Source organism: Saccopteryx leptura, chromosome 2 (assembly GCF_036850995.1).
Source record: "Saccopteryx leptura isolate mSacLep1 chromosome 2, mSacLep1_pri_phased_curated, whole genome shotgun sequence".
In the NCBI taxonomy this organism is placed as follows: domain Eukaryota; kingdom Metazoa; phylum Chordata; class Mammalia; order Chiroptera; family Emballonuridae; genus Saccopteryx; species Saccopteryx leptura.
In genome coordinates, this window is record NC_089504.1 from 327,630,862 (window position 1) to 327,655,559 (window position 24,698).

General features: G+C 49.8%; 2 protein-coding genes across 4 annotated transcripts; one reads left to right on the forward strand and one right to left on the reverse strand.

Annotated features, from left to right (window-relative positions):
• CHRNE (cholinergic receptor nicotinic epsilon subunit) lies at positions 1 to 5,651 on the reverse strand. Of its 3 annotated transcripts, XM_066363324.1 has the most exons (12): positions 5,163 to 5,651; positions 4,750 to 4,892; positions 4,569 to 4,613; positions 4,342 to 4,451; positions 4,029 to 4,184; positions 3,628 to 3,728; positions 3,034 to 3,234; positions 2,839 to 2,953; positions 1,531 to 1,645; positions 1,269 to 1,455; positions 1,070 to 1,176; positions 1 to 979 (listed from the first exon to the last, which is right to left on the reverse strand). In XM_066363324.1, exons 1-12 carry the CDS (start codon positions 5,206 to 5,208, stop codon positions 830 to 832), a joined length of 1,476 nt encoding a protein of 491 aa, XP_066219421.1. In that variant the 5' UTR covers positions 5,209 to 5,651; the 3' UTR covers positions 1 to 829. The 3 variants fall into 3 exon arrangements, with proteins under 3 accessions (XP_066219421.1, XP_066219419.1, XP_066219420.1); XM_066363322.1 differs by having other exon boundaries at positions 3,034 to 3,728; XM_066363323.1 differs by lacking the exon at positions 4,029 to 4,184 and having other exon boundaries at positions 3,034 to 3,728.
• C2H17orf107 (chromosome 2 C17orf107 homolog) lies at positions 1,660 to 2,832 on the forward strand. The gene is given in 4 exon segments (XM_066366937.1): positions 1,660 to 1,746; positions 1,932 to 2,136; positions 2,225 to 2,320; positions 2,323 to 2,832. Coding segments are annotated over 4 exon segments (738 nt in total). The 3' UTR covers positions 2,673 to 2,832.
• Positions 5,652 to 24,698: the final 19,047 nt, after the last annotated feature.

A 24,698-nucleotide genomic window follows, 5' to 3' on the forward strand; every position in this document is an offset into this window, starting at 1 on the left:
TCCCACCATTGCAGGCCCCGTTTTATTCTGTTTTCTCTCACAATTTGGATACTAGCCTGGACATGCAAGCAGAGTTGGGATGAAGGGGGAGGGTGGGATGGAATCTGCGATGAATCCTGGGGGCATGGTAGGTGGGTCATGCTGAGCCAAGAAAATCTAGAAGAAATGACTGAGGAAGGGCCAGGGCATCCTCAGCCTTAAACCTGTGGGCCTACCTGGCCAGGTAGCTCAGTTAGTGTCATCCTGATACACCAAGGTTGCGGTTTCCTTCCCCAATCATGGCACATACAAGAATCACCCAGTGAATGCATAAATAAGTGGAACAACAGATGTTTCTCTCAAGTCAATAAATAAAAAATTTAAAAACAAAACCTGAGGGACTGTGTGGACCTGCCCTGAGGGCATTTGGGCCCTGCCCACTCCCTGCAAGGTCAGGCTATAGTGACCTGGCTTCCTGGCTCCAGACTCCCTAAGTGCCAGTCCTGCAAAGGGATCTCTCTCAAATAGGTTAAGATAGCTTAAAAGTTCATAGGACTAGAGGGTCCCGTGGGGCTGGGGCCTGAGCGAAACTGGAAGGTCAACAAGGGTGAATCAAGGACTATTTGCTTTCCAGAGGATTGGCATTCAAAGAGCCTGTTTGAACAACCATCTACCCTCTTTCTGACCCCTGCACAGTGACAAGATGTACACATGTGTTTACAAAATACTGATTTATTATTGGCGTGGTAAAGGATCATAATGTATCAGTGGCAGCAATTTGTTTTTCAAAATCTGTTTCTCTATGGAGATGCGTAGGAAAATTGAAGTCTGTGGGGCCACTGACCCAGGCCTACATACACGGCGGGTAGGGTAGGTCAGGCACTTGGTTGAAATAGCCCCCGAGGAAGATGACGCTGGAGCCCACACTGAAGAGCACCAGAGCCGCCCAGAAGCAGATGTTGTCAAGGGCCTTCCCCATGCGCACCCAGTCGGACACCTCCTGGGGAAAGTGCAGGCACAAGCTGAGTCCGTAAAGGCTGCAGGAGTCTGCATCACAAGAGCCAGTGGGGGCCTCTGGCTCCTGCCCTACCTCGCCAGTGGCCTCCTGGTCTCGCGTGCTCTCAGCTATGAAGTTCACGGCATCCACACAGCAACGGATCTCGGGGGCGGCGGCGCCCAGGTTCTGGCAGAGGGCAGCTGCGGGAAAGCGGGGAGTAGCCCGGGGGTGGGCTATTAGCAGTCCTCCCCATTGTAAACTCCGGGATTGGCCCGCCCCCCACTCTGCTTACCGGTCCAGGTGCCATGTCGGTACCTCTGCCCCTCAAACACGAGCTCGCTCCGCGGCTTTTTTAGTATCAGCTCCTCGGCGCGGAGCAATATGCTCACGGAAGATGCCCGCCTTGCGGACGAGGCGGCTCGCGGAACCTCGGCAGGAGCCCCAGAGCGGAGGAGGCGTGGCAGCAGCTCTAAGAAGACCTAGGGGCGGGGCCGGGGAAGCGATTAAGCTTGAAGTCCCGCCTTGCACCCCGCAGCCGCCTACCCGGCGCTTACGTGGCGGAGCCGCAGGGACATGGCGTGAGTGGTGGGCGTCCGCAAAGACACGTTGAGCACGATGACGCAATTCATGACAATGAGCGTGGCAACCACCATGACGAAAATGAGATACCTGTGGAGTCCGGAATGCGTGACATCACAGTCTCCCCACGTCCCCGGAGTCACAGATGGAGCCGCCCGTCCTTTGATCTCACAAATACCTCTCCGCAGGAGGTAGAGTGAGGTCTCTCTCAACGGCTCCTCCCCTGCGGCGCACAGGCATCCCCGGCCCTTCTCCCTCTCCTACTGCTCCAGGCAGCCATGAAGGGGACCCGCAGCTCCCTGGAAACCCTGCTGTTGCTCTACTGTGACCTCTGTCCTTTGACTCGTTGGCTCCACTGCCCCTGCTCCTTTTCTAGGGGGCCCTCCAGCCCCCTCCTCTATCTTCCCTGGAACTCTCTGTGGCAGTAGCCCATAAGTAGGAGCAGAGGTTCAGATAGCTGAAGTCCTTGGAGCCGCGGGAGCCAAAGAAGCCTCCCGCCCCGAAGCCCACCGTGGGACTGGTGCTAAGAGAAGCCGCGACCAGTGTCATGAACCTTGGCGCCACCTTGTAAGAGTTGGGACGTTGGGGGGTTGAGGAGGGGCGAGGAAGGAGGATAGGGACCTCTGCATCCCCCCCCAACTAACTCCGGTACCCCAATGAAGATCTCAGCCCTGTGGCTACAGCTAGAGGTGCAGAGACTAGACGGCGATGACAGCAGCCCGGGCCCAGTCTCAGACGCGGGGGATCCTGGTGGAGCGCTGGCCCGATAGCCCAGACCGCAGGGCAGGGGGCTTGGCAAGCGGGGGCTGTGGTGGGAATGAGCGCGCGACTCCTGTTCCGGGGGGCGTGGCTATACCTATGTGGACCGGGTCTGCAAGTTTCTGCCTCATTTCTGCAGCAATATAGATGCCAACTGGGCCTCAGAACCCTCGGGGAACCGGTGAGTTCAGGATGGGGAGGTGAGTTGGGGGCCAGAGGCGGAGCGGTTGTGGAGGCACTGAGCCGTCACCTCCCAAAACAGATACTCAGAGACTTCAAGTTGGCGTCCAGCAGCAGTGCGGAGGACGGCGGATCAGAGAATCCACCATCGTCCCAGCCCCACCCCGCGTTCAAATAAAGCCCAAACAAGAATGAAGGAGCCAAAGCTACTCCCAGAGTTATTTGGTTTTGACCCCGCCCACCAGGGCGCACCCTATTGGCTCCGCCCCCTTGTCAGTCTGGCCCCGCCCCTCACGCTAGCCACGTCCCCGCGTGCGCACTGCGAGGACCCCTTGCGTCCTCACCTGCCCAGCAGCGGCACGCTGAGAGACGTCTCTGGGGTTTTCTGGGCAATCAGGAACAAGAAGACGGTCTGGGCGAGGAGGACGTTGATGGAGACGGTGCATTTCTGGCCGCCGGCTGGAGGTAGCGCCCAGTGAGCAGCGGTCCCGCGCGCCAGTAACGACGAGCCCCGTTTTAGGGTTGGAGCGACTCCTTACCCTGCGCCGGCAGGAAGTAGGCGAGCAGCACCAGGCCTGAGATGAGCACGCAGGGCACAATGATGTTAATGATGTAGAAGAGTGGCTTCCGGCGAATGATGAGTGTGTAGATGACGTCACTGGTCCCTGGACTATCAGCGGAGCTATCGTCGTGGTGACGTATCACTCCGGGGCAGAAGTCGATGGCCCATTCGCCGTTCTCTGCAGAACAAGTGGTGCGGTCAGCCTGCTCTTGGGAGTGGGGCGCTCCACTCTGAAGCTCTACACCTGAGGTTGGGAGCTCAAAACTCCGAGCGGAAGAGTATGCAGCTGTCTGGACCAGGGTGGGTAGGGCAGGTGGTCTGGACTGCTTGAGCCATGGGCCGTCAGCATGAGGGCAGTTCGGGCACGGGCAGAAAGAGGATTCCTGGTGAGGTACGGAACGACCGCTGGGAAGTAGGACTAGTCCGGCAATCGAGATAATTACAGGAAACGGGCAAATTAAAGGGCCAAAGTCGATCCCTAGTATTGATAGTCTGGGGCAGCACCATTTTCCAAGCCCCTTCTCTGTAACCAATCTAGAAGCAGGTTTTTCGGAGCAGGAGGGGACCTCACCAGTATAGGCCTCAGTGTCGATTTCGATCTTGCTGATAGTCTTGCCGTCTTCGTCGACCGCAAAGACAAACTTCACCTCTTCAGCATTGTACGTCTGAGAACTGCGAAGCCAGGGCCGGGACCCCCATACCAGAAACTTGGACCTAGGCCCTATCCTCAGGCCCTGCCCTGGAAGCTGGGATCTGGCGGCGTAATACCACCCCACCCCCCATTACCCAGATCACACTTATTTCCACCCCGACTTTTGATTCACTGGGGCAAGCCCAACCCATTCCAGAATCTGCCTTCACTTCCAGCTCAAAGCCCCACCCCCAGATTAGTGTTCCGCATGTGGCCCCGCCCTTTGCCCCCATAATCCCGTTATCATTCAGGTCTCTGAGTAACTCTTCAACTCTTCCCACCGGAAAACGAGCGAGCAGTTCTGCCAGTCGAAGGGGAAATAGGTGACTTCCACGGCGCAGGCGCTACGGTAGATGGCGGGGGGCAACCAGCTCACGAAGCCGCCTTGGTAGACCAGCACGTTGGCATCGTGGGCCACGCCGAATTGACCGTCAATACTGTGGGCTCCCGGATACCCAGCGTTTGCGGAGGTCCATGGCCCTCGCTCTCCAAGCAACGCTCCCTTCCACCCCTCCCCCACCTCACCCAACCGGGTCCAACCCAGCTCCCTCAGGCCTCGGCTTCCTTCCAGCCTGGCTTCCACTCAGTCCTTACTTGTTTTCCAGCACAATCTCTGGTAGCCATACGAGTTTTGAAGGGACCCTCAGGATTTCTATTCCCCCAAAATCGTCTTTACTGTAGTTGAGCCGGTAATCATGCCAGTCCTAAGGGATGGGGACCGAAGGACGTATGTCCTGCATCTCCCATCTGGTGCCTGCAAGGAGTTTGGGAGAGAGGGGTCCCTGGACAAGACCTCACACTGTCCCCCAGACTTGACTCACAATTCCAATCCAGACGCTGGTGGTGAGCGTCTCCTCTTTCTCGTTCTGCAAATGGGAGATTACCGTGGTTGAAGTGGAATTTTAGGGCCAGAAGTGAGCTTTAGGACAGCTCAGCTACTGGGGCCAGAAGTGAAATTTTAAGCTCAGAGATGATGCTTGGAGCGGAGGCGGGGTATCTTACCAGTGAGATGAGGTTGGTCAAGGTGACCTTGAGGTTTATGGTGACAGTGTCTTCAGGCCCCCTCACTGGCCTGTGTCCTGAGTCATACTTGTCGAAGAGATGGTGATAAAGGCGCAACTCCTCATTCCTCCCCTCACCTCTGCCTGAGGATGGTGTAAAGCAGTGGAGTCACTAGAGATGAAGAGGCTAGAGGGCCTCTCCCCTCTGCCTGCCCTGGGTCTGTGCAAGGCTCTGCTTCTCTGTGTCTGCCTCTGAGACTATTTTTCCATGTGTGTCTTCTGAACCAATCATATTGTGCCTGGGAACCAAATGTTGTGTCCCAGTCTACATCTTGGTCTTTGTCTTAGTCTTGTTTCTTTATGTTAGTATCTCCATGTGTATATCCGACCACCTCCTCTGACCCCTGTCCATACCGAGAAACTTCAAGAGGAACAAGGCGCTGAGCAGAACCCCTGCCATCCCGCTGTCTGGTCCTCAGGGTTATTCTGAACTTTGGCAGGCTTGGAGCAGGGCAGACCAAGGATTGTGAGTGAGGGGGAGGAGAGTGTTAGTTCCGGGCTGGATTAGGAGACTGTCACCTAATCCTTTTACTACCCCTACTGTAGCCAGGGACATCTTGTCTGCTTCCAGAGACAGCTGCTTCATCCTGCGTTCCTGCCCCCACCCCCACCCAGCATCCTTCGCCTGGTCTTCCACCAGCTTCCCCAGCCACAGATATGATCCACTCATAACTGGGGCAAGCTAGATTCAGGCAAACAGTTCCCTTAAGAGCAGCTGGAATCACAAGCCTGGAAGCAGGGGGATGGGAGGCCCTGTATTCAACATACACTGGTGCATTGGCCAGATAGCTCAGTTGATTAGAGCATCGTCCCAAAGCACAGAGTTTGCTGGCTCGATTCCTGGTCAGGCCCTGTATTCAACATACACTGGTGCATTGGCCAGATAGCTCAGTTGATTAGAGCATCATCCCAAAGCACAGAGTTTGCTGGCTCGATTCCTGGTCAGGATACATACAGGAACAGATTGATGTTCTTGTCTCTCTCTCTCCCTCTCTCTAACAAAAATTAATAAACATTTAAAAAATGCACTGGTGTCCTTTAAATAAGATGCCTGGTGCAGGTGACATCCCTTACCTCCTATACTCACCCATGTGGAACCCACATTACCACCAGCCAAGATCATACTAATGCAGTTTCAGCTGGCAGGATTTGGCAAAAGCAGTGTCTATAAAGACCTGGTAAGGCCCTGGCCAGTTGTGTCTGGTAGAGCATTGGTCTGGTGTATGGATGTCCCAGGTTCAATTCCTAGTCAGGGCACACAGGAGACGTAACTATCTGCTTCTTCACCCCTCCCTCTCCCCCTTCTCTCTTTTCCTTCCGCAGCCATGGCTCAATTGGTTTGAGCACATACCTGGGGTGCTGAGGATGGCTCCATGGAGCCTCCTCAGGCGCTAAAAATAGCTCAGTTGTGAGCATGGACCTTGATGGTCAGAGCATCCACCCCAGATGGGGGTTGCCAGGTGGATCCTGGTCAGGGTGTAAGCAGGAGTCTATCTCCCTTCCTCTCACTTGGAAAAGAATAAATAAATAAATAATAAATAAATAAATAAATAAATACCTGGTAATAAGACAGGCGGTCCCAAGGCATTAGTCTGCAGTAACAGACTCTATCTGGCAAAGACAACCATGCTGAAATACTAAACCCACCTTCTCTGACAACATCCTGATGTCTCTGGGTGAGCACCTACCAGACACACTAGTTCCTCCTTGCCTCTCTCTGCTGCCATCTCATGGCCACATGTGATAGTACTATCCCACCCCCAAACACATACACACACACACACATACCTTAATTGATTCAATGTTGTTGTTTTCCTTAAGTGAGAAGCAAGGAGGCAGAGAGACAGACTCCTACATGTACCCCAACTGGGGTCTACCCAGCAAGCCCGCTAGGGGGTGATGCTCTGCCCATCTGGGGTAACTGCTCCATTGCTTCGCAACCAAGCTATTTTAGCACCTGAGGTGAGGCCATGGAGCCATCTTCAGTACCCAGGGCCAACCTTATTCAATTGAGCCATGGCTATGGGAGGAGAAGAGAGAGATAGACAGATAAAGGGAAAGGGGGAGGGATGGAAAAACAGATGGTTGCTTTTCCTGTGTGCCCTGGCCGAAAGTCAAACCTGGGACATCTTCAGTGTTTCTTTTTGTAAGACTTTATTTATTGACTTTATGGGGGGTGGGGGGTCAGTGGTAGAGCAAGAAGTATGAACTCATAGTTGCATCACTTTAGTTGTTCATTGATTGTTTGTCATGTGTGCCTTGACCAGGCAAGCCTAGGGTTTTTTTTGTTTGTTTGTATTTTTCTAAAGTGAGAAGCGGGGAGGCAGAGGACAGATCCCGCATGCGCCCAACTGGGATCCTCCTGGCATGCCCTCCAGGAGGCAATGCTCTGCCCATCTGGGGCATTGCTCCATTGCAACTGGAGCCATTCTAGTGCCCGAGGCAGAGGCCAAGGAGCCATCCTCAGCACCCAGGGCAACTTTGCTCCAATGGAGCCTTGGTTGCAGGAGGGGAAGAGAGAGATAGAGAGAAAGGAGAGGGGGAAGGGTGGAGAAGCAGATGGGTGCTTCTCCTGTGTGCCCTGGCCAGGAATCAAACCCAGGCCTTCCACATGCCAGGCTGACACTCTACCACTGAGCCAACCAGCCAAAGCCAAGCTCAGGGTTTTGAACCAGCAACCTCAGCGTTCCAGGTTGATATTTTACCAACTGTGCCATCACAGGCCAGGCTCAATGTTTCTTAAAGTCTCCCTGGACCACCCTAATCAATCACTGGGAATGCTTATGTAAAATTCAGATTTCTAAGCCCTGTCTGGCTAGCTTAGCTGGTTAGAACGTTGTCCCAATACTCCTAAGCTACAAGGTTGATCCCTAGTCAGGGCACATACAAGAATCAACCAATGAATGCATAAATAAGTGGAACAACAAATCGATGTTTCTCACACTCTCCCTTCCTCTCTCTAAAAATCAATAAAAATTTAAAGCTTGAGATTCCTAGGCTTCAACTCCAAAGACTCGCAATTTAGGAAGATGGTAGAGATGGGGTGCCAGGAATCTGTTTTTTTAAGAAGCTATCCATATATTTCCTCATGGGTAAGAGGTGCTGAACTAAGCACTTTCTATGCCTCACACATTGCTGCCTCATGCCAACCAGCAGAGCAGTTACTGTTGTGCTGAATGTATGAAAGAGGACTCAAAGGTCACATACAAGGTCACAGAAATAGATTGGCAATAATGCAGGAGACTTATTGATAAGTTTTATTAATCTTTTTTTAATTTATTGATTGATTTTTAGAGAGAGGAGGGTACAAAGAGACAGACAGAAACTCTGGCCTGTTCCTGCATGCACCCTGACTGGGGATTGAACTGGCAACCTTTGTGCATCAGGATGATGCTCTAACCAGCTGAGCTATCTGGCCAGGGCTTATTAATCATTTTTACCTGTGTTCATTTTACACTTCACAAAACATTTTCATGGCCATTTTGGGGGCTCCTTTCCCTACTTGTGAGGTCCCTGATAATCGCCCCCATGTTACAAACAAGGACACGAAAGACCAGAGGGTCTACACAGCTTGTCTATTTCCCACACATCCTTGAAGCTTCTGCTTCTTCTGCTAACTGCCTTATCATTCCACGTTACCCACTCAGACTCCCAGAAAGAATCTATTTGGCCCAGCTCACCTGTTTGCATGTGCCCGATACATGTCTTGACTCTAAAAGCTGTGCTGCTGCTTATGCCAGAGCCTCTAGGTTAGGGCCTGAGCCGAGAGTTATTGTGATAAATACAGAATAAATATTCAAACATTAATGGGCATCTGCAAGGTCCCCTTAACAGGTCCAGATGCTATTATTATAGAGATGACTAAGACACGGCCTCGAGGAGGAGAGGGAGACCTATAAGCAGACAGTGACACCAGAACTGTCAAAAGTGTAAAAATACCCAGGATCCATGAGGCTGTAGGTAATTTCTTTGTGTTACAAGAATCAGATCACAAGCCAGGTTTCCTAGAGGCTTACAAATGAACTGGACAAACTAGACTAGTGTCAGAGGCCATGGCAGCTCAGGTGGGCCACTCCCAGCTCTCCTGTCTCTGCTGTCAGCTGTGCTCCTCTCTTCTCGCTGCTGAGCAGTCTGCCTTTTTTCTCTATTTTGTGTCTCCTCTTTCTGCTGTATGGCTTCTGTGTCATTTCACCATGCTCTTGGCTCCAAGTCGACCCCTTGGATTCTCTCCGAAGATATAGCTGATTTGGCCTTTGCAGCCATTGTTACCTAACTGATGCCATGAGGCTGCGGATTTAAGACATGGACTGGCAATGGGGTTGGCCTAAGACAGCCCCACTTGCCTGACCAGGCGGTGGCGCAGTGGGTAAAGCATCGTACTGGGATGTGGAAGACCCAGGTTCGAGACCCCGAGGTCGCCAGCTTGTGCGCGGGCTCATCTGTTTTGAGCAAAAGCTCACCAGCTTGAGCCCAAGGTCTCTGGCTCAAGCAAGGGGTTACTCAGTCTGCTGAAGGCCCGCGGTCAAGGCACATAAGAGAAATCAATCAATGAACAACTAAGGTGTTGCAACGCTCAATGAAAAACTAATGATTGATGCTTCTCATCTCTCTGTCCCTGTCTATCCCTCTCTCTGACTCTCTGTCAAAAAAAAAAAAAATGCAGCCCCACTTACCAAGGGTGGTGGGTGTGGCCACATGCCCAGAGCCTGCCACCCTTACCAACCCAGCCCTCTGCCTACATATTCAGTTCCCAAAACACCTTGTCATGATCCCATTCTCACTGCTAGAGCTGAAAATGCACTGTGTCCTCCCTGGCAAGACTAAAACTTGATGTCTTGCTTCCAAAAATATGGAAAAATCATTGAGAAAGCTTTCAACCTCCAAGTCCAGTGTTCTTAGGTTTACTGCTCCAGGTATAATTTCCAATTTCCATTCATTCTCCTATGTATGGGTTAAATCCTCAATCACCCTCACTCTCTCTCTCTCTCTCTCTCTCTCTCTCTCTCTCTCTCTCTCACACACACACACACACACACACACACTGCACATCATATAAGATACAGTAGGGAGGCAAAGCCACACCTGGACCAACAGCCTGCATGTGAGAAAGTAGTTTGGGGTGGAGGGAGAGTGAGTAAAAACCCTCCTTCCTCTCCACCAAAAAAAAAAAGGCAATCCTCATCCCTTGCTGCCCATGTGTTGCAGCTTGGGTCCTTAGCCCAGCATGTTCACATTCAACTCAGCAGCCTGCGCAAGGTCTCTGACTGGGACTGGAACTCGTGGGTGGAGGACTTGCTCAGACTAGTAAATCCCACGGGCATCTCTTGCAAAGTCAACGCTGTCCCCTAAGGAGTCGCCAGGAGAGGTGTTCCTCTTTCCCCTCTCCCTTCCCCCACTCTGGGCACAATCCATCCCACTTGTGCTGGCCTCTGCCTCCCCTCCTCTCTCTCTCTCTCCTTCTTTCTTCCCCTCCTGTTTGTTTGTTTACTCAGGATCACAATGAGCCAAGGGACTGAGACTTTCTTTCAAGTGGGTTTTGTATTTTTATAATAAAAATTCCACCAAACTTCAGTGGGCAGCTTGACAATTTTGTTTCTGGGGACACCCTGACCCAAAGATCTTAGTTCAACAGGAAGCCACTCCCTTCACCTACTGGCTCTTGGCTGGTCACTCGGAACAGCTGCAGCTGCCCAGATTGACCAGGCCTGCCAAACTTCTCTTTCTCAGTCATCAGTGTGCTCGAAGTAGAAACACCCCCAAGCTGCTCTGACTGGGCCCCCTGTGCACGCAACCAAAAGAGCCTCTTTTCCCTTTGAAAACTGGTAGAGTAGATTGGTTGAGTTAGGACAGCAGCAGACACTGATTTCTGGACTGTCTTCCTCCCTGGAACCTAAGCTCTCTGATCACTGAGCCCTTGCCAGTTTACCCTGTTCAAGACACGTGGCACCAAAAAAAACCCAAAAAACTAAGCTTAGGCCTGACCTGTGGTGGTGCAGTGGATAAAGCGTCAACCTAGAAATGCTGAGGTCGCCGGTTTGAAACCCTGGGCTTGCCTGGTCAAGGCACATATGGGAGTTGATGCTTCCAGCTCCTCCCCCCCTTCTCTCTCTCTGTCTCTCCCTCTCCTCTCTAAAATGAATAAATAAATAAATAAAATAAAATAAAAAGACACGTGGCACAGCCTGACCAGGCAGTGGCGCAGTGGATAGAGCCCCGGACTGGGATGCAGAAGACCAAGTTCGAGACCCCAAGGTTACCAGCTTGAGCGCAGGCTCATCTGGCTTGAGCAAAGCTCACCAGCTTGGACCCAAGCTCGCTGGCTCAAGCAAGGGGTTACTTGGTCTGCTGAAGGCCCACGGTCAAGGCACATATGAGAAAGCAATCAATGAACAACTAAGGTTTCGCAATGAAAAACTGATGATTGATGCTTCTCATCTCTCTCCATTCCTGTCTGTCTATCCCTCTCTCTGACTCTCTCTCTCTGTCTCTGTAGAAAAAAAAAAAAAAAGACATGGCTCAGAGCCTAGCACATAATAGGCATGCGATGAAAATTGAGCAAATGAATAAGTGAAAGAATGAGTGCCTTCAAATATATAGTGATGGAAGATGATTTGACTTTGGGTGATGAGCACACAATGCAATGTACCAGGGGTCGGGAACCTATGGCTCACGAGCCAGCTGTGGCTCTTTTGATGGCTGCATCTGGCTCACAGACAAATCTTTAATAAAAAAAAAATAACATTGAAAATATAAAACATTCTCATGTATTACAATCCATTCATTTCCTACCGCTCATGTCCATGGTTGCGGGTGGCTGGAGCCAATCACAGCTGTCTTCCGGGACAACACCAAATTTTTATTGGATAATGCGTAATGTACACGGGTCGTTGTATGGCTCTCATGGAATTACATTTTAAAATATGTGGCGTTCATGGCTCTCTCAGCCAAAAGGTTTCCCGACCCCTGCGATATACAGATTAGGTATCATAGAAATGTACACTTGAAACCTATATAATCTTTTTAATCAATGTCACCCCAATAAATTTAATTTAAAAAAATGAGTGTCTTATCTTTCCAACACCCTCCCGTCTACTGAGAACTGTTCTTCCTCAATTATGTGACCCCAGAGGGTCTGCCAGGTACTTAAGAGACTCCCCACCAGAGTTGATGGATCCAAGAGAGAGTACCTGACCCAAGTCAGGTCAAAGAAAGCTCTTCCCTGAGAATTTTGCAAAGCAGAAACTGAGGAAGTCAGTCTCTCTCTCCTGTAGGAGTCACAAGATATAAAATTCAGCTTGGCCTGACCTGTGGTGGTGCAGTGGATAAAGCGTCCACCTGGAAATGCTGAGGTCGCCGGTTCGAAACCCTGGGCTTGCCTAGTCAAGGCACATATGGGAGTTGATGCTTCCAGCTCCTGCCCCCTTCTCTTTCTCTGTCTCTCTCTCCTCTCTCTCCCTCTCTGTCTCTCTCTCTCTCTCTCTCTCTCCTCTCTAAAAATAAATAAATAAAATTTTTAAAAAAAATTTTTAAAATAAAATAAAATTCAGCTTGTCCATTCCTCGTCTTTTACATGACTGAGGGAGAGAATGCAGCAGGTACACAAAGACAAGCAGAGATGAGAAACGGCCTCCAGCCCCCAGCCCCAGAAGCTTCAGAGGTCCAGCTGTGCTTGACTCCTCCCACAGGCTGCTTGCCTAGTACTTCCTTTGAATGAAGTACCTCAGCATCTTTCTAGTAAATCCCCCTTTTCTTGGCTTAAAGATATTCAGGGGCCTAACCTGTGGTGGTGCGTGGATAAAAGCATCAACCTGGAATGCTGAGGTTGCCGGTTCAAACCCTGGGCTTACCTGGTCAAGGCACAAATGGGAGTCAATACTTCCTGTAGTAGCTACCCTCTTCTCTCTCTCTCTCTCTCTCTCTCTCTCTCTCTCTCTCTCTTTCTTCCCCTCCTGCATTCATGGCTCAATTGGAGCAAGTTGGCCCCAGGCACTGAGGATGGCTTCATAGCCTCTGCCTCAGGCACTAAGAAGAGCTCCGTTGCTGAGCAACAGAGCAATGCCCCAGAGGGCAGAGCATTGCCCCTAGTGTGTTTGCCAGGTGAATCCCAGTCAGGGTGCATGCAGGAGTCTGTCTCCGCCTCCCCTTCTCTCACTGAATAAAAATAAATAAATACTTTTTTTTTTTAAGAGCTTGGCCGGTGGTAGCAGTGGATAAAAACGTTGACCTAGAATGCTAAGGTTGCCAGCTCGGGCCCCGGGCTTGCCTGGTCAAGGCACATATGAAAAGCAACTATGAGTTAATGCTTCCTGCTCCTCTACTCCCCTGCCTTTCTGTCTATATATCTCTCTCTCTCAAATCAATCAATAAAATCTTTAAATTTTTCAGCTCATAAATTTCTTCATCTAAGTCCAGCTTAAATCTGCTATGATACATGAAGAAATGCAAAAAAAACCAAAAACTGCCTGACCTGTGGTGGCGCAGTGGATAAAGCGACGACCTGGAATGCTGAGGTCACCGGTTCAAAACCCTGGGCTTGCCTGGTCAAGGCACATATGGGAGTTGATGCTTCCTGCTCCTCCCTTCTCTCTCTCTCTCTCTCTCTCTCTCTCTCTCTCTCTCCTGTCTAAAATGAATAAAGTCTTTAAAAGAAAAAAAAAATTCAAAAATTAAAAAAAAAAAAAAAAAAAAAAAAACTGGCCCTGGCCAGTTTGCTCAGCGGTAGAGCGTCGGCCTGGCGTGCGGTGGACCCGGGTTCGATTCCCAGCCAGGGCACATAGGAGAAGCACCCATTTGCTTCTCCACCCCCCCCTTCCTCTCTGTCTCTCTCTTTCCCTCCCGCAGCCGGGGCTCCATTGGAGCAGGGATGGCCCGGGCGCTGGGGATGGCTCCTTGGCCTCTGCCCCAGGTGCTAGAGTGGCTCTGGTCGTGGCAGAGCAACGCCCCGGAGGGGCAGAGCATCGCCCCCTGGTGGGCAGAGCATCGCCCCTGGTGGGCGTGCCGGGTGGATCCCGGTCAGGCGCATGCGGGAGTCTGTCTGACTGTCTCTCCCCGTTTCCAGCTTCAGAAAAATACAAAAAAAAAACACAACAAACAAACTGAGGAGGCAGGCCTTGGTCAAGTTGCTCAGTTGTTTAGGGTCATCCTGATATGCCAAGGTTGCAGGTTCAATCTCCGGGCAGGGAACATGCAACAATCAACCAAGGAATGCATAGATAGGAGGAACAACAAATCAATGTTTCTCTCTCTCTCCCTTCCTCTTTCTCTAAAATCAATAAAAGAACATTTAAAAAATGGAGAGCCAGGGAGCAGGGAAGAACCAAATAGCTGTCTTGGGTATCCCATAGCCCTAACTGTTCGTTTAATTTATAACCATTGTTTATACCATACAATATCCCCTAAAAGTTTTCCTATAGACATTCCCTGAAAACCTCAATGTCTAATGAAAACTAAGAAGTAATAAATTAGCATTATTTAACTTGGACATTTTATGACCTCTAGAAAAACTTTTCATAGACATAAAAATTCAGTTATTAACGTGGATTTATTTTTGTAAAACCCAGATGAAATAAAGACATGTATGATTTACTTAAACCAATAAACCATAATTTCTTTTTGGATCTTTCTTATAGTTTCAATCACTTTCGTAAAGTATTACTTTTAGTCATTGATTTTATTCACTGATTTTAATCCTGAGCTCATTGAATTGCCTTTCTATGCTTTCCTATTTATCATAGAGTTTCTTCATACCTGCAATCTTGAATTCTCTGTCACTTAAATGAGTGTTTTCTAACCCTCGGTCCACTAGAAATTTTATGTCAGTCCATGAAAGAGTTAACCACTCTAATGTTGTATAAAGAGTATAGACCCAATGATCTTAGTTGCAAGAATCAACCAAGAATCACACTTCTGCTCAGGGTGACTGCCACTTATCAGCCTGTATCATTGATGAAAATACTATTGAGGTTGTCTTAGATATCTTTGGAACTTGTAGACTCGTTCAAACAACTTTTAGCTCCATGCAGAGCATTTAAAAATCATGTACAATAGCCTGACCAGGCGGTGGCACAGTGGATAGAGCCTCAGACTGGGATGCAGAGGACCCAGGTTCAAGGCCCCGAGGTTGCCAGCCTGAGCGCTGGCTCATCTGGTTTGAGCAAAAGCTCACCAGCTTGGACCCAAGGTCTCTGGCTCCAGCAAGGGGTTACTCAGTCTGCTGAAGGCCCGCGGTCAAGGTACATATGAGAAGGCAATCAATAAACAGCTAAGGTGTTGCAACGCGCAATGAAAAACTAATGATTGATGCTTCTCATCTCTCTCCATTCCTGTCTGTCTGTCCCTGTCTAACCCTCTCTCTGACTCACTCTCTGTCTCTGTAAAAAATAAAAAAATATGTAAAATGTTCTTCTTTAAAAAAAAATCATGTACAATAGACAAAAAGCATTGAGACAAACAAGTAGATTTCAATCCATCATACATGTGGAGTTCAGAAATCAAACACCAGCTTATACTATATTGCACTATTATGTTCAGTAAGATAAAACTTTATTCGTTGTGTGTTTTCATTTGCAGCTGGCTAGGTCACCAAGTGTAAAAAATTGAAAACCACTGGTTTAAATCACCATCTTCCATGACTTTGAATTTTATTTATCTTTTTTTCTTTCTGCGCTCCCAAGTTACTTTGGTTGTTTATGGTATTTAATGGTTTCTTTCTCTGTCTGCACATTGACGTAGTGTAATTTGTTTGTTTTAGATACTATTTGCTCTCAACAATTCAGCAGGTCGAGCCCTGGCTGGATAACTCGGTTGGTTAGAGCATTGTCCTGAAGTGCAGAGGCTGCTGGTTCAATCCATGACAGGAACAGATTGATGTGGCTGTCTCTCTCTCCCTTCCTCTCTCGCTAAAGTCAGTAAGAATTTTTTTAAAATCAGCAGGTTGATAGATAAGAGTACTTTCTTTTTGCTGTGGTGCTTAAGACATCTTGGTTTTCTTTACCAGGCTCTGCCAGGGAGTACGGGGCAGGGGAGGTAAGTTAGCAATCTTGTAATCCCACCCTCCTTCCAGTAATGGTTGTGAGCACTGTTGTGTTATTTGTTATTTTTTTTTATTTTTTACAGAGATGAGAGACAGAAAGAGGGATAGATAGGGACAGACAGAGATGAGAAGCATCAATTATCAGTCTTTTGTTGCAACACCCTAGTTGTTCATTGATTGCTTTCTCATATGTGCCTTGACTGTTGGGGCTGCAGCAGACTGAGTAACCCCTTGCTCAAGCCAGTGACCTTGGGTCCAAGCTGGTGAGCTTTGCTCAAACCAGATGAGCCCACGCTCAAGCTGGAGACCTCGGGGTCTCGAACCTGGGTCCTCGGCATCCCAGTCCGACGCTCTATCCACTGCACCACCGCTCAGTCAGGCTGTTATTTTAAGCTTACTAGTCACCGTCACTTGGCTGTGCCGTGATGTGGAGGGGAGAAGGGAAATGGCCTTCTTCAAGGAACTGCTTCTGCTCCTCTTCTGCTCCAGGCCATAGTGTGAGGGCTGCACCCTGACTTCTCTGCTACCACTCCTGTTGGAGCCATGGTGGGTGCTGAGCTGTGTCAGTGCCCACTGTCCCATCTTCCCCCAGTGCCACTTCCCCTACTTATTTCAATATGCCTTCCTTCCGATGGTCTGATACATAAATGTTGAGCGAAGAATCTTTTTTTTTTTTGTAACAGAAACAGAGAGAGAGACAGAGAGGGGGACAGACAGACAGGAAGGGAGAGAGATGAGAAGCATCAATTCTTTTTTTTTTTTTTTGTATTTTTCTGAAGCAGGGAGGCAGAGAGACAGACTCCCTCATGTGCCTGACAGGGATCTACCAGGCAAGCCCACAAGGGGGCGATGCTCTGCACTTCTGGGGTGTTGCTCTGTTGCAACCTGAGCCATTCTAACGCCTGAGGTGGAGGCCATAGAGCCATCCTCAGTTCCCAGGCCAACTTTGCTCCAACGGAGCCTTGGCTATAGGAGGGGAAGAGAGAGATGGAGAGAAAGGAGAGGGGGAAGAGTAGACAAGTAGATGTGCGCTTCTCCTGTGTACCGTGGCCAGAAATCAAACCTGGGACTTGCATACTCCAGGCCAACGCTCTATCACTGAGCCAACCAGCCAGGGCCAGAAAAGTATCAATTCTTCATTGCGGCTCCTTAGTTGTTGATTGCTTTCTCATATGTGCCTTGACCAGGGGGCTACAGCAGAGTTAGTGACCCCTTGCTCAAGCCAGCAACCTTGGGCTCAAGCCAGTGACCACAGGGACTATGTCTATGATCCCACACTCAAGCTGGTGAGCCTGTGCTCAAGCTGGATGAGCTTGCATTCAAGCCAGCAACCTTGGGGTTTCAACCCTGGGTCCTCTGCGTACTAGTCCGACATTCTATCCACTGCACCACTGCCTGGTCAGGCCTTTTTTGAGTTATAATTGTCTGGCTTGTTGCAAGATTAATTGTAGAAACCAGGGAGTCTTCTCACTCAGCCATGATTCTGACATCAACCCATGCCTTTCTTATTTTCTAACTTAGATGTAAAAGTTTTAGATAAAATGTGAGCAAACCAACCTAGAATTACATTAAAAAAATAATTCATAATGGCCAAGTTGGATTCATCCCAAGTACTCAAAGACGCAAAATTAGAAAAAATTAAGGCCATTGACATGTGAAGAAAATAAAACATAGGATCATTTCAGTACGTGCCAAAGCATATGAATCGCTTTCCTATGACTACAAAAATCCTTCAACTTATGAATCTTCAGAGAAGCAGAACTTGGCATCTATTACAGAAGCTGATAATATCAGATACTTGCTTTCACCAACCCCTTGCAGCTGGGTCACAGGCACATGACCAATCAGACTCACACCAGACTTTGAATCAGGAGCTAGTATCACAAAGGGGTACCATTGGTGCAGAGTTCTTGCAGCAGGGAGATTGTGAATATACTGAGTCTCTGGCTCGGCAGCTGGAGCCAGATCACTGGCTTCAATGATCTGGTCTTGCAGCAGGAGAAGTTTTGTTCACCAGACTGGTTCTGCAGCCTAGTTCTGGGCACTGCCTTGGCTACATATTTCCACGTCCAGTTCTCTAGCCTTCACTGACAAATCTGTGAAGTAGCTAATGTTTTTGTTTGTTTGTTTGTTTGTTTTTTGTGTGGTTTTTTTTTGCATTTTTCTGAAGCTGGAAACAGGGAGAGACAGTCAGACAGACTCCCGCATGCGCCCGACCGGGATCCACCTGGCACGCCCACCATGGGGCGACGCTCTGCCTACCAGGGGGCGGTGCTCTGCCCATCCTGGGCGTCGCCATGTTGCGACCAGAGCCACTCTAGCGCCTGAGGCAGAGGCCACAGAGCCATCCCCAGCGCCCGGGCCATCCCTGCTCCAATGGAGCCTTGGCTGCGGGAGGGGAAGAGAGAGACAGAGAGGAATGCGCGGCGGAGGGGTGGAGAAGCAAATGGGCGCTTCTCCTGTGTGCCCTGGCCGGGAATCGAACCCGGGTCCTCCGCACGCTAGGCAGCTAATGTATTTTTAATATAATTTCTTTCAGCCTAAATTAACCAGAACTTTTTTTTTTTTTTACAGAGACAGTCAGAGAGAGGGACAGACAGGCAGGAAGGGAGAGAGATAAGTATCATTTCTTTATTGCCGAATCTTAGTTGTTCATTGATTGCTTTCTCATATGCTTAACAGGGGTGGAGGTGCTACAGCAGAGCTAGTGACCCCTTGCTCAAGCCAGCGATGTTTGGGCTGAAGCCAGCACCTTGGACTTCAAGCCAGTGACCACGGGATCATTTCTATGACCCCACGCTCAAGTTGGTGAGCCCGCGCTGAAGCTGGATGAGCCCATGCTCAAGCTGGCCACCTAGGGGTTTCGAACCTGGGTCCTCTGTGTCCCAATCTGAAACTCTATCCACTGTGCCACTGCCTGGTCAGGTCAGAACAGAACATTGTTGTTGTTTTTTTAATGGTAATGTTAAGGTCAATGTCCTTTTTTTTTTAGAGAGAGAGACTGGAAGGGAGAGAGATGAGAAGCATCAACTCATAGTTGCATTACTTTGTTCACTGATTGCTTCACACACATGCCTTGACGAGGGAGGGGGGAATTAAGTTGAGCCAGTGACCCCTTGCTCAAGCCAGAGACCTTGGACTCAAGCTAGTGAGCCTGTACTCACACCAGATGAGCCCATGCTCAAGCCAGCGACCTCGGGGTTTTGAACCTGGGACCTCTGCATCCTAGTCCAACACCCTATTCACTGTGCCACCACCAGTCCGGCTAAATAGAACACATTTTTGTTGCTTATAACTAAAAACCCTGATACCAATGCAGCAAAAACCAACAGCCTCAGGGGCCTTATTCCACATCACAGCCTGTATATACAACTTTCTACCTTACTTCCTGCCTCATTTTCTCCACATGTTCAAATAATTTTTGCAGCCGGCAAATTATATAAATGGCAAGTCTACAGATTAACTGCACCTGGTTCAAGCGTGCGCCATTTACAGTCACCAGTGGTGAACAGACAGGTATGCTCAGGTGGGTGCATGGTGCCCTTTCTGGAAGACAGTAGGTGGGACATTATTTTTTTTAATTTTTAAAAAAATTTATTCTAGAGAGGGAGGAGAGAGAGAGAGAGAGAGAAACAGAGGGAAAGAGAAAGAGAGAGAGAGAGAAGGAGGGAGGAGCAAGAAGCATCAACTCCCATATGTGCCTTGACCGGGCAAGCCCGGGGTTTTGAACCAGCGACCTCAGATGTTCCAGGTTGACGCTTTATCCACTGTATCACCACAGGTCAGGCAGGTGGGACATTTCAATCATTAGAAGGAGCAGTGGACCTGACCTGTGGTGGCGCAGTGGATAAAGTGTCGACCTGGAAATGCTGAGGTCGCCGGTTCGAAACCCTGGGCTTGCCCGGTCAAGGCACATATGGGAGTTGATGCTTCCAGCTCCTCCCCCCCTTCTCTCTCTCTGTCTCTCCTCTCTCTCTCTCTCCTTCTGTCTCTCCCTCTCCTCTTTAAAATGAATAAATTTTAAAAAAAATTAAAAAAAAAAAAAGAAGGGGCAGTGGGCCAACAGATATGGAGGCTGAAATCTCTGGAACAGAAAACTAACCTTTTGTTGAGAAATCCTATAAGGCTTTCTAGAGCAAGATTTTCTGGGCTGGAACTTTCCATATAAGTAAGAGTTAAACAGAAGGGGATAAGGGATAAGAAGAGAGTTCAGGCACAAGAAAGAGAACAGTCAAGTGAAGGGTAGAGTGTTAAGAGATGGGGCTGTTTGCCCTGTAGCTCAGCCAGTTAAGAACATCGTCCCGAAACAACAAGATTGTGGGTTCAATGCCTGGTCAGGGCACACACAGGAAGCAACCAAGGAATGCACAAATGAGTGGGACAACAAACGCTTCCCTTCCCCCTCCCCCCTCTCTTCCTCTCTGTCTCTGTAAAAATCGATAAAAATTAAGTCTTGGCTGGATAGCTCAGGTGGTTAGAGCCTCGTCCTGGAGCGTGAAGGTTGCCAGTTCAATTTCCCAGTCAGGCAACACACAGGAGCAGCTTGATGTTCCTGTCTGTCTGTCTGTCTCTCTCTCTCTCCCTGCCTCGAAAGAGAGAGAGAGAGAGAGAGAGAGAGAGAGAGAGAGAGAGAGAGAAGGAAGGAAGGAAGGAAGGAAGGAAGGAAGGGAGGGAGGGAGGGAGGGAGGGAGGGAGGAAGAAAAATAGGACTCTATAGGTCATATTAGGGGTCTTAGACTTCCTCCTGAGGACTATAAAGAGCCCTTGATAGGCCCTGGCCAGTTGGCTAAGTGGTAAAGTGTCAGCTCAGCATGTGGATGTCCTGGGTTTGATTCCTGGTCAGGGCACAAAGGAGAAGCAACTATCTGCTTCTCCACCATTCCCTCTCTCCCTTCTCCCTAGCTGTCTTTTCCTCTCCTACAGCCAAGGCTCCATTGAAGCAAATTGGTTTGGGCACTGAGGATGGCTCCATGGCCTTGCTTCAAGCACTAGAATGGCTCTAGTTGCAATGGAGCAATGCCCCACATGGGCAGAGCATCGCCCCCTAGTGGGCTTGCCGGGTGGATCCCAGACGAGTGCATGTGGGAGTCTGTCTCTCTGCCTCCGCTCTTCTCACTACAGAAAGAAAAAAATAAGCCATTGAAGCCCTGGCCGGTTGGCTCAGCGGTAGAGCGTCGGCCTAGCGTGCGGAGGACCCGGGTTCGATTCCCGGCCAGGGCACATAGGAGAAGCGCCCATTTGCTTCTCCACCCCTCCGCCGCGCTTTCCTCTCTGTCTCTCTCTTCCCCTCCCGCAGCCGAGGCTCCATTGGAGCAAAGATGGCCCGGGCGCTGGGGATGGCTCTGTGGCCTCTGCCCCAGGCGCTAGAGTGGCTCTGGTCGCAACATGGCGACGCCCAGGATGGGCAGAGCATCGCCCCCTGGTGGGCAGAGCGTCGCCCCCTGGTGGGCGTGCTGGGTGGATCCCGGTCAGGCGCATGCGGGAGTCTGTCTGACTGTCTCTCCCTGTTTCCAGCTTCAGAAAAATGAAAAAAAAAAAAAAAAAAAAAAAAAAGCCATTGATGAGTTTCAAACCATGGAAGGATTTGAGCAAATCTGAAGTTCTGAAAGACAACTCCAGTGGGGAATAGGAAGAAGAAAAGTCAGAAGCTGGGAGACCACATGGAAGGCTGTTGCAGTGAAGCAGCAAGGAGAAGATGACACCCTGGACTAAGAATTCTGGCAGTAGGAATAGAAAGTAGATCTGAGAGAGATTAGGAAGTAAAATCAATTAAACCTGGTGACAGGTTAGATGTGAGAATGAGGGAGGGGACGAGTTAAAGATGATTATCAGAAATTTTTTTTTTTTTTTCATTTTTTCTGAAGCTGGAAACAGGGAGAGACAGTCAGACAGACTCCCGCATGCGCCCGACCGGGATCCACCCGGCACGCCCACCAGGGGCGACGCTCTGCCCACCAGGGGGCGATGCTCTGCCCATCCTGGGCGTCGCCATATTGCGACCAGAGCCACTCTAGCGCCTGAGGCAGAGGCCACAGAGCCATCCCCAGCGCCCGGGCCATCTTTGCTCCAATGGAGCCTTGGCTGCGGGAGGGGAAGAGAGAGACAAAGAGGAAAGCGCGGCGGAGGGGTGGAGAAGAAAATGGACGCTTCTCCTGTGTGCCCTGGCCGGGAATCGAACCCGGGTCCTCCGCACGCTAGGCCGACGCTCTACCACTGAGCCAACCGGCCAGGGCTATCAGAAATTTTCTTTGTTTATTTTTTAGACATTTTCTTTGTATTGATTGAATGGCTGAACCAGTGATTTTCATTTCTCTTGTATTTTCTTTCCTTTTTATTTTTATGTCTTTTTCTTTCTTTCTTTGGCTTTTGTTTTTATTTTTATTTATTTTTATTTTTTTTGTATTTTTCTGAAGCTGGAAACGGGGAGGCAGTCAGACAGACTCCCGCATGCACCCGATCAGGATCCACCCGGCACACCCACCAGGGGGCGATGCTCTGCCCCTCTGGGGCGTCGCTCTGTCGCAACCAGAGCCACTCTAGCGCCTGGGGCAGAGGCCAAAGAGCCATCCCCAGCGCCCAGGCCATCTTTTGCTCCAATGGAGCCTCGGCTGTGGGAGGGGAAGAGAGAGACAGAGAGGAAGGAGAGGGGGAGGGGTGGAGAAGCAGATGGGCGCCTCTCCCGTGTGCCCTGGCCGGGAATCGAACCCGGGACTCCTGCACGCCAGGCTGACGCTCTACCACTGAGCCAATCGGCCAGGGCCTGGCTTTTGTTTCATTTTCTTTTTTGTTGTTTACTTTTTTTCTTCCTTTGTATCTATTTTTTTTTTTTGTATTTTTCTAATTAGAAGCGGGGAGGCAGTCAGACAGACTCCCACATCACCCAATTGGGATCCACCCGGCATGCCCACTTAGGGGCAATGCTCTGCCCATCTGGGGCATTGCTCCATTGCGGCCAGAGCCATTTTAGCGCCTGAGGCGGAGGCCATAAAGCCATCCTCAAAACCTGGGCCAACCTTGCTTCAATGGAGCCTTGGCTGCGAGAAGGGAAGAGAGATAGAGAGGAAGGAGAGGGGGAAAGGTGGAGAAGCAGATGGGTTCTTCTCCTGTGTGCCCTAACCAGGAATTGAACCTGGAACTTCCACATGCCAGATCAATGCTTTACTACTAAGCCAACCGGCCAGGGCTTTGTATCTATTTTAAAAAAGATTTATTGATTTCTAGAGAGAGGAGAGAGAGAGAAAGATGGTTGGGGAAGAGTGAGAAGCATCAATTTGTAGTTGCTGCTTCTCATATGTGCCTTAACTGGGCCAGTCTGGGGCTTCAAACCAGCAACATCAGCATTCCAGGTCAACGCTCTATCCACTGCACCACCATAGGTGAGGCTCTTTGTATCTATTTTATTTTTTTTATTTTTTTTTGTATTTTTCCGAAGCTAGAAACGAGGAGAGACAGACAGACTCCCACATGCGCCCGACCGGGATCCACCCGGCACGCCCATCAGGGGGCAACGCTCTGCCCACCAGGGGGCGATGCTCTGCCCCTCCGGGGCGTCACTCTGCCGCGACCAGAGTCACTCTAGCGCCTGGGGCAGAGGCCAAGGAGCCATCCCCAGCGCCCGGGCCATCTTTGCTCCAATGGAGCCTCGGCTGAGGGAGGGGAAGAGAGAGACAGAGAGGAAGGAGAGGGGGAGGGGTGGAGAAGCAGATGGGCGCTTCTCCTGTGTGCCCTGGCCAGGAATTGAACCCGGGACCCCTGCACGCCAGGCTGACGCTCTACCACTAAGCCAACCGGCCAGGGCCTCTGTGTATCTATTTTAGACTAGAGATTTCCAAGTGGTGTGCCACAGTAGACTGGTATGCTACAAGAATTTTTAAAACATGCCTGACCAAGGTGCTGGCGCAGTGGAGCATCGGACTTGGATGCAGAGGACTCAGGTTTGAGACCCCAAGGTCGCCAGCTTGAGCGCAGGCTCATCTGGTTTGAGCAAAAGCCCACCAGCTTGAACCCAAGGTCACTGGCTCCAGCAAGGGGTCACTCAGTCTGCTGAAGGCCCGCAGTCAAGGCACATATGAGAAAGCAATCAATGAACAACTAAGGTGTTGCAACGTGCAATGAAAAACTAATGATTGATGCTTCTCATCTCTCTCCATCCCTGTCTATCCCTCTCTCTGTCTCTGTAAAAAAAAAAAAAAAAAAAAAAGAATTTTTAAAACATGCAATAGCAATACCTGCCTGACTAGTGGTGGCACAGTGGGCAGACCATTGACCTGGGATGCTGAGGTCCCCAGTTTGAAACCCTGAGGTCGCCTGCTTAAGTACAGGCTCATAGGCTTGAGCAAGGGGTCACTGGCTCAGTTTGAGTCCCCCAGTCAAGGCACATATGAGAAGTAATCAGTAAACAACTAAAGTGCCACAACTACAAGTTGATGCTTCTCATCTCTCTTTTCTCTCTCTCCTTAATAATAATAATACAATTTTTAATTAAAAAAAAATAAGCCTCACCTGTGGTGGTGCATGGATAGAGCGTCAACCTGGAATGTCGAGGTCTCTGGCTCAAAACCCCTCTCCATCAAGGCACATACAGGAAGCGACTACAAGTTGTGCTTCCCACTCCCTGCCTTTTCTCTCTCTCTCCTCTCTCAATAATAAATAAATAAAATCTTTTTTTAAAAAAAGTTATAAAGGACCTGACCTGTGGTGGCGCAGTGGATAAAGTGTCGACCTGGAAATGCTGAGATCACTGGTTTGAAACCCTGGGCTTGCCTGGTCAAGGCACATATGAGAGTTGATGCTTCCAACTCCTCCCCCCTTCTCTCTCTCTCTGTCTCTCTCTCTCCCTCTCTCTCTCCTCTCTAAAA